Here is a 9,580-nt window from a genome sequence, read left to right as displayed (position 1 = left end):
GTAACAAAATGATTAATGGATGACCTGTCAGTCAAAACAATGGTGACACTATGGTAGTGTAATCCCATATTCACAGCGCTGAAAGAAAAAAAATCCTTGTCAACTAGCATTCTATATCCAGCTAAACTATCTTTCCAAAAACTGAAAGTATAATAAAATCAGTCCCAAATAAACAAAAACTGAATTTATTGCTAACATATCTATCCTAGATGAAATACCAAAGAAAGGCCTTATGCTGAAAGAAAATTACACCAGAGGGTTACTCAGATTCACAGGAAGTAATGAAGAGCATGGAAAATGGTACATAGATGGGTAAATATAAAAGACTGTGTGTATATCATATGTGCATATTTTTTCTTTTTCTCTTACTATTTAAAGCAAGACCTAAACCACTCTGTTACTGAGTTTATAACATATAGATATAACATATATGTCCATAATAGCACAGGGGAGGAGATAGGAGCTATACTGATACAAATTTGCTAAATTTTACTCAAATTAACTCAATACTAAGAATAAAGAAGATTGTAATAAATCCAGGAAGCATAATATAATCCCTTAGGGCAACTGCTAAAAAAGTAACTAAAAATATATCTGAGAACTTAACAGAGGACATTCTTATCCATATCATGCACATGAGGAAATGAGTGCTAGCAGGTGAAGCAACCTACCCCAGCAGGGGCTGGCCCCCAGGATCCTGACTCCACACAACAGGACTGGAGGCCAATCCACACCTTCCAGTGGGGCAGGTGGAGACCTACCCAGGCTGAGACTCCTAATCCATTAGTGAAGGGAATATTCCTCAAAATATTGTAAATTGCCTTAGAGTCTGAAAATATCTTCCTGGACACCCTGAATATTTTTATTAGTTCTTCCATACTAAAAATTACCACATAGAAACTGCTGGCGAGAGTAAGAGGGATGACTTCTCAAGCAAAGCTAATTACCGGCAGTGCCCAGTGAACACACCCAAAAATGCTTGTGTAGACGCCCAGCACTCATTATGAATTTGATCAGCATTAATTTTCTGTCTGCCTGAACTGTCTTCCTATACCCTGGGAGGGGCTGACACCCCTTCAATGGAGCTCAGACTGACACTGCAGGAAGGGCGGGAGGAGGGGGCAGGGCAGGACTTCTTACCTCCATTACAGGCCGAGGGGGCATCTCACCTGCTTTATAAGTTACCACAATGGAGGAGGGAAGCTTTGGCCTCACAGCATATTACATTTACAGGAGAACTGAGCTGTGCTGGAAGGAGTTCATATCGTATTCCTGCCTGCTGAGGAGCTATTTAATCCTGTAAAGATATAATAACTAAATTATTTAATATTTATTTTTGAATAAACACCTACTGATGTTTACTGTGCTTCACATTTTATAAAGTGCATTTTTGAAAACAGAAATTTAATGAACCCATACTGTATGCCAGGGACTAAGCTAAGCCCTCACCTGCTCTATGTTATTTAATCCTCACAAGTGTCCCACAAGCTTGGTTTCATTATTCTCAATGCACAGATGAAGAAACTGAAGTTCAGAGTGGTTAAGATGCATCAGGTTGATCCAAGCCAGGTCAACTGGATTTGTTCCTGGCTAATTGTTAAACTGCATCCCTCAAAGGGAAATGTGTAAAAAAGAGCCTGAGACAAAATTTGATGCTTTTTAATCAATTGAAGACATGTGTCATCTCTCACATCTGACTGACTGCAAAAACAAAGACTGGCAATGTTCTTGCTTTTTTTTAAAAAAAATCACGCATATTGACTTCATCAAGTTGACAAGATCTCAGAAGTAGATCTGGGATCGTTCACAAATCAGAATTATGAAGAGAAACTGCAGCAGCTGCTGCGGCACAAAATCTAACATGGATTGAAATGACCAAATATTATTAATGAACAAATGTGAAAACTGAATTTCACATACAGTTTTACATTTCTCCCTGACACTAATGTGTGATAAAAATTAAAAATGATATAAACATGTTTTAAAGTCATTGTGGTAATTACTAAAAGTAGCCAGCCATCCCATAGCTAGGCATTGTCAGAAGTCCACTCTGTGCAGTTGAAGTTTATATTAGCCCAGTACATCAAATTGTTCCCTTGAAGTTTCAGCTTTGGTGAGTCCTCTTTGACTAACATAAAGTTTTGACTATGACAGCAACATATAACCAAGTAGCATTCTTTATTAAATAAATCTAGATTACCTCAATGACCTGAAGGAATCAATATAATGTTCCAGTGTCCACCTATCTACAAGGAGAAAAATCTTAACCCAATGTTTGAGGTATTATCAATTTATGCAAAGTACAGTGCATGAGTCTAATTTCCATGCAAACATCTTCATACCTGGGAATCCTTTCAAATACCAAAATAAAATATTTACCTTTTTGCTAAGGGGAATAAAAAGACATGACAGTAGAATATACATCTTGATAGAAAAATAGTTAAAGCTTTTAATTCTCTGAATATCTACAGTTAACATTTTATGACTACCCTTTGAAAACAGGGTATTTGGGGAAAATTTTAAAGTTTTCAAAATCAGTACAAAGCTTATTCACATTTTTATTAAAGCCAACATCACTTTCACAAATCACAAAATGATTTCCTTATGAAAAGAAGAGCAGCCAAGTTTTTGGTGTGTCTGTCTCTGTGCTTAGCTAAGTCTGTTAAACACGGAGTCCAGGGGCTCCCCCCATCTCCTCTAGATGGGCTCCATAGTACAGTGACACTTCATACCATGCGTTCCTTGAAGAACCATTTCTGATGATCTGAGTTGGTACAGTCTCGTAAGAGTGGTACAAAACTGTCGCTCAGTTCCTTCCTCTCAGCCTGAACACATTTCTTGGACTGTACATGAAATAAAGAACCATCCTACAAAAGATAATAGACATTGGGTGTTCAAGATAATTATAAGCAATTCCTCCGAAAGTATCTTTTCCTTAAAATGTGTTGTTAAGTGCTCAGGGTGATTTTTATTATTTCAGAAATATTTATTGAGTAGTGAGTGTCTGCAGGTATGAAGGCAGCCCATGACTGCCTGTGCATAGAGAGGGCCAGGCGTGTAGAAATGTATGTCATGCTTGTCTCTCCCCGGAGCTCTTCATGGGGTCCTTGACTCTACCATCAGGGCCGATGGTGCCACCTGCTGGCCGTTCTGGGATCGGTCAGACCCTATATCTCACCCTCACTGATGTTCTTTTCCTTCAGGGTAACCAGGACCAAAGATCCTTTATTAATCTCTTCCACTTCTCTTAGGCCAACTAATTCCATCTCTGGTAGTCTCTTTCTCCTATGTATTTAAGTGGAGAATCTGGAAACTTGGCTTTAGTCCCAGCTCAGCCACAGACCAGCTGGGTGAGGGGACAGGTCACCAGAGAGGAAGCGGGTTCTGCAAACAATGCCAATTCCCAAACCCCGAAGGACAATGACCCTCTCTAATGCCTCTCCCATTTCTTTTTTCCCCAACTGTTGCTGAGTTAACTCGGCAAGTCTCTCCCCAAGTTCTGGAGTTTATGTTTTTCCCTCCGTCTCTCTCTGGTGTAAGCTGTACAGCCCCAAGGAACTTCATCATGGTTGAGCAGCAAAAGGGCAGAACAAGGAGTATACCTGTTCCAGGGAAACGGAACCCTTGGAAATAAAATTAGATGCAAAAGAATCTCAATAATATTAATCTGGAAAGCCCTTAAAGGTGCTCATAAGTTGCCTTTAGAATAATGTGAAAGTAAATAATTAAAACTTCCCTCCTCCCACCCTTCTAAAGAAACTTGCTTAAATGGCCACTGAAATTAAAGATTTTTAAGGTAAAATTTTAACAACATTTCAAACCAATTTCATGATTTCTATCTTGCATTACTCTTCTCTGAGGGCTTACAATGGCTTTCAGTTGGAAGAAAGAAGGGAAGGACAAAACTTTTGGGGTTTACAAAAATATTTTTCCCTATTATTTTTTATATCACATAGACAGCACTATGGTGCCTGGCTTTTCCAGGAAACCTGCAAATTTCGTTGCTAATCATAACACTTTCTACAGGAAAGCATATTCCAACTTCTAATTATACTTAGAATTAATCCATTTATAAGTAGTATAGATGAATCTTTCTATCCCTGGGGCCAGGCTGGGAATGAAAGCTTTCCATTGCGATAAAAGTGAACTAATTCTTTCTTTTGAATTATTTTCTTTGGATTTCTTCCCTCAAGTGCTTTTTCAGTGAGTCTTTGGAGATGCCTGATGTATGAGTCCCACCACGGGCTTACTGCAAACATGGTAGAGGTAGTACCTTTCAGACGTGAAATAACACCCAGTTCCAAATCAACAATGGCTCTTCTGATAGAGAACCAACTCCATCAGAGAGGTTTTCTTGGTTATTATACAAGTAACAGTTAATGTCTATAGAGCTTTACAGCTTCCAAAGACTCTTTCTGGCCATACATCTACTCTTCACTAGAGGTAGACAAGGCTGTGATTATTGTCTCCACTTTAGAGCTGGGAAAAATGAGACTTAGACAACGGGAGTGGCTTCTACTCAGATCTAACCTCATGTCCTTACACTTGGCAATTTGTTTCACTCGTTTGAACCCCACATGATCTCTGAACGCATTGGCGACAGCGCCTCTTCCCATTCCAGCCAGTCGCAGCTCAACGTGTAAGGAGGACAGGAAGACTGAAAGGGAGTGGACAGTGAGGAAAGAAGTGCTATCGATGCTGGATGCCAGAGGATCCCTTGGGGTCACTGTGAAGTTCCTGGTCTCCTGTAGGGGCCACATCCCTGAGACTTGCTAGGGACTCGCTTTACTTCCAGACTCCCCTCTGCAGCCCATGGGACCAGGAGTGACAGCAAGGAAGGCGTGAGACAGCTCCCTTACCTCCTGCAAGATGAACTTCTGATCCTCTGGGGTGGTTCCCTCGCAAAGATGCATGATGAGAACATCCATTCCGGCCTCCACCGCCACGCAGCCTTCTGGCTGGTGGGTGTTATAGCGTATTTCATTCTGGGATGTGTACTCGAAAAACTAGAAACAGAGCGGCCAACATGTGCCAGTTACCCTCTGATGTGCAAAGAGGGAAGTCTTTAGAAAGAGGGATGAGAACCTGGGGTCACCAAGGCATGGGTGCTGGGATAGAGCCTTCTCCCCTCACCCACCAACACCAGCCTGTGTCCCCGGAGCACCACGTGCACCTCTGGAGGGGTGCTTAGCAAGCATGAATGGAGGGGCCCTTTCTCATGCCCTTCTCGTTTGCTAGATTGTGAGGGTGGGGCTGGTTCCTGGGTCACCCCACACCTGCTGTGCCTATCCCCAGGCTGTTGCAGAATGGCAGGAAAGAAGATGGACCGGTCCCAGCAGTCAGGGGCTCTCTGTGACCTTGATCAGCCACTTCCTCTCCTTTTCTTCATTCCTTTCCTCCTTCTTCCCCCGAAATATAATGGAGGCAACCATATCTTGGAGACTATAAAAGTTCTGTGCACAAGCAGGCAACAGGACTGCTAACAGGAGGACTTGTTCTTCAGAGCAATGGTTTCCCTACCTTAGTGTGCCTAGGAAAAATGCTGATTCCAGGCCCCACTCCCAAAGAGGGAATGAGGATTCCTTCTGTCTGAGATGGGGCCTAGGAAGCTGCACTTTTACACTTCTAACAAGACACACAGCCACCCATCCACCCTGATCCATCCCCTTGCTTCCAGGAGATTCTGACACAGGTGACCTGTTCTTAAGGCATATGGAGCACTGCTTCTCAAACAAATCTCCCTGAAAGCTGGTCACGACAAGAGGTGGGTTGGGGAGGGATGGGATGGGTCTGAGAATCTGCATTTCTAAGCTCTCAGGTGATGCTGATGGTACCAGGTGGGGACACCTTTGAGGAGTGCTATTCTAAAGGGGGTTGAAGAACCTGAAAATTTTAAGGTTGTAGGGGTCCGAATTATGAAAGCTTACTGTTGACCATAATGGTGCATAATATTCAAATGGAATTGGGGTGACTCCAGGTTGGAGGAAAACGTGAATGCCCACCCCTCGTCTCCAGTGTCTGACACCTTACTTAGGACAGCAGGCTTTGAAAGTCCAGAACCAACGCTTTGCTCTCTCCTGCATGCTCCCCTGGGCCCGCCCTGGCGGGTTTGCCTGCTTCCCGGGCCAGGGTCCTGTTATGGTCCTCAGAACTTCCAGGTCTTGCTCCCCTGCCCAGCTTGCAGTTCACCACTTAACCCAGACAGATCGACCTGGGCCCTGACTGATGAAACTGCCCTAAAAACCGCTTTGCAATGTGGCACTACACATCAAATCCTATAATTTCATTTAAGAATTAATTCTGGAGAGACCTTCAAGATGGCGGAGGAGTAAGACGTGGAGATCACCTTCCTCCCCACAAATACATCAGAAATACATCTACACGTGGAACAACTCCTACAGAACACCTACTGAACGCTGGCAGAAGACCTCAGACCCCCCAAAAGGCAAGAAACTCCCCACACACCTGGGTAGGGCAAAAGAAAAAAGAAAAAAACAGAGACAAAAGAATAGGGACGGGACCTGCACCAGTGGGAGGGAGCCGTGAAGGAGGAAAGGTTTCCACACACTAGGAAGCCCCTTCGCGGTCGGAGAAGGGGGGTGGTGGAGGGGGGAAGCTTCGGAGCCGCGGAGGAGAGCGCAGCCACAGGGGTGCGGAGGGCAAAGCGGAGAGATTCCCGCACAGAGGATCGGTGCCGACCGGCCCTCACCAGCCCGAGAGGCTTGTCTGCTCACCCACCGGGGCGGGTGGGGCTGGGAGCCGAGGCTCGGGCTTCGGTCGGAGGGCACGGAGAGGACTGGGGTTGGCGGCGTGAACACAGCCTGCAGGGGGTTAGTGCACCAGGCTAGCCAGGAGGGAGTCCGGGAAAAGGTCTGGACCTGCCGAAGAGGCAAGAGACTTTTTCTTGCCTCTTTATTTCCTGGTGCGCAAGGAGAGGGGATTAAGAGCGCTGCTTAAAGGAGCTCCAGAGACGGGCGCGAGCCGCAGCTATCAGCGCGGACCCCAGAGACGGGCACGGGACGCTAAGGCTGCTACTGCAGCCACCAAGAGGCCCGTGTGTGAGCACAGGTCACTATCCACACCTCCCCTCCCGGGAGCCTGTGCAGCCCGCCACTGCCAGGGTCCCGTGATCCAGGGACAACTTCCCCGGGAGAACGCATGGCGGGCCTCAGGCTGCTGCAACGTCACGCTGGCCTCTGCCGCCGCAGGCTCGCCCCGCATCCGTATCCCTCCCTTCCCCCCGGCCTGAGTGAGCCAGAGCCCCTGAATCAGCTGCTCCTTTAACCCCGTCCTGTCTGAGCGAAGAACAGACGCCCTCAGGCGACCTACGCACAGAGGCAGGGCCACATCCAAAGCTGAACCCCCGGAGCTGTGCAAACAAAGAAGAGAAAGGGAAATTCCTCCCAGAAGCCTCAGGAGCAGAGGATTAAATCTCCACAATCAACTTGATGTACCCTGCATCTGTGGAATACCTGAATACACAATGAATCATCCAAAAATTGAGGGGGTGGACTTTGGGAGCAGCTGTAGACTTGGGGTTTGCTTTCTGCATCTAATTTGTTTCTGGTTTTATGTTTATCTTAGTTTAGTATTTAGAGTTTAGTATCATTGGTAGATTTGTTTATTGATTTGGTTGCTCTCTTCCTTTTTAAAAAAATATATAGATATATATATATATTTTTTCCTTTTTCTCTTTTTGTGAGTGTATATGTGTATGCTTCTTTGTGTGATTTTGTCGATATAGCTTTGCTTTTACCATTTGTCCTAAGGTTCTGTCTGTCCGTTTTTTTCTTGGGTTTTTTTTGGTAGAGTTTTTAGCACTTGTTATCATTGGTGGATTTGTTTTTTGGTTTGGTTGCTCTCTTCTTTCTTTCTTTTTTTAAATTACTCCTTAATTTTTTATTTTTAATAATTATTTTTATTTTAATAACTTTTTATTTTATCTTATTTTATTTTTTTCTTTCTTTCTTTCTTTTTTTTTTTTCTCCCTTTTCTTCTGAGCCGTGTGGCTGACAGGGTCTTGGTGCTCCGGCCAGGTGTCAGGCCTGTGCCTCTGAGGTGGGAGAGCCGAGTTCAGGACACTGGTCCACAAGAGACCTCCCAGCTCCATGTAATATCAAACGGCGAAAGCTCTCCCAGAGATCTCCATCTCAATGCTAAGACCCAGCTCCACTAAACGACCAGCAAGTGCTGGACACCCTATGCCAAACAACTAGCAAGACAGGAACACAACCCCACCCATTAGCAGAGAGGCTGCCTAAAATCATAATAAGGTCACAGACACCCCAAAACACATCACCGGATGTGGTTCTGCCCACCAGAAAGACAAGATCCAGCCTCATCCTCCAGAACACAGGCACCAGTCCCCTCCACCAGGAAGCCTACACAACCCACTGAACCAACCTTAGCCGCTGGGGGCAGACACCAAAAACAACGGGAACTATGGACCTGCAGCCTACGAAAAGGAGACCCCAAACACAGTAAGTTAAGCAAAATGAGAAGACAAAGAAACACACAGCAGATGAAGAAGCAAGGTAAGCACCACTAGACCAAACAAATGAAGAGGCAACAGGCAGTCTACTTTCCTGAAAAAACTTTCAAGAAGAAAGTTTTTCTACCTGAAAAATAATTCAGAGTAATGATAGTAAAGATGATCCAAAATCGTGGAAACAGAATGGAGAAAATACAAGAAACAAATACTGTATGCTAACACATATATATGAAAAAAAATGGTTCTGTAGAACCTAGGGGCAGGACAGGAATAAAGACACAGACGTAGAGAATGGACTTGAGGACATGGGGAGGGTGAAGGGTAAGCTGGGATGAAGTGAGAGAGTGCTATGGACCTATATACACTACCAACTGTAAAACAGATAGCTAGTGGGAAGCAGCCACATAACACAGGGAGATCAGCTCGGTGCTTTGTGACCACCTAGAGGGGTAGGATAGGGAGGGTGGGAGGGAGACGCAAGAGGGAGGAGATATGGGGATATATGTACACATATAGCTGATTCACTTTGTTATAAAGCAGAAACTAACACACCATTGTAAAGCAATTATACTCCAATAAAGATGTTAAGGAAAAAAAGAATTAATTGAGTAAGTCATCTGAAATGCAGATCTGTTGGTGTGTTTTCCCTCTTTTTTTTTTTCTGACCAAAGATGTCAGTGGCAGGGTTACTTATAGTCACAAAAACAGAGAGGGAGGGAATCAGTTACCTCAACAGTAATTAATATAGCCACACAAAGGAATATCAAGGGGCCGTTAGGAATGATATTCTCAAAGGGTGTCTAACAACACAAGTAAAGTATGATTAAGTAATGGAAATAAGAGACTATAAAACATGTAGACATTATAACAACTATTTAAAATACATAATACGAAGGTCACGTATTAAAAGACATGGGGGGATTTCCCTAGTGTTACAGAGGTTAAGAATCCACCTGCCAATGCAGCGGACATGGTTTGAGCCCTGGTCCAGGAAGATCCCACATGCCGTGGAGCAACTAAGCCCGTGTGCCACAACTACTGAGCCCGTGTGCCACAACTACTGAGCCCGTGAGCCACAACTACTGAGCC

General features: G+C 44.3%; 1 protein-coding gene across 1 annotated transcript in view; it reads right to left on the bottom strand.

The window, feature by feature from the left end:
• Window positions 1–2,425: 2,425 nt before the first annotated feature.
• GALNT12 (polypeptide N-acetylgalactosaminyltransferase 12) overlaps window positions 2,426–9,580 on the bottom strand; it is a gene marked incomplete at its 5' end in the record, with an annotated part of 34,940 nt that continues 27,785 nt past the window's right edge. The window contains 2 exons of the mRNA XM_082617172.1: window positions 2,426–2,867; window positions 4,860–5,006. Of these exons, the coding sequence (XP_082473298.1) occupies window positions 2,727–2,867; window positions 4,860–5,006 (288 nt within the window). The 3' untranslated portion in view covers window positions 2,426–2,726. The remainder of the gene's footprint in view (window positions 2,868–4,859; window positions 5,007–9,580) is intronic.

This window comes from Mesoplodon mirus, assembly GCF_964341445.2.
Source record: "Mesoplodon mirus genome assembly, chromosome: 1".
NCBI classification, from domain to species: Eukaryota; Metazoa; Chordata; class Mammalia; order Artiodactyla; family Ziphiidae; genus Mesoplodon; species Mesoplodon mirus.
The sequence above is the reverse complement of the archived record's forward strand: the minus strand, read 5'-3'. Positions and strand labels throughout refer to the sequence as shown.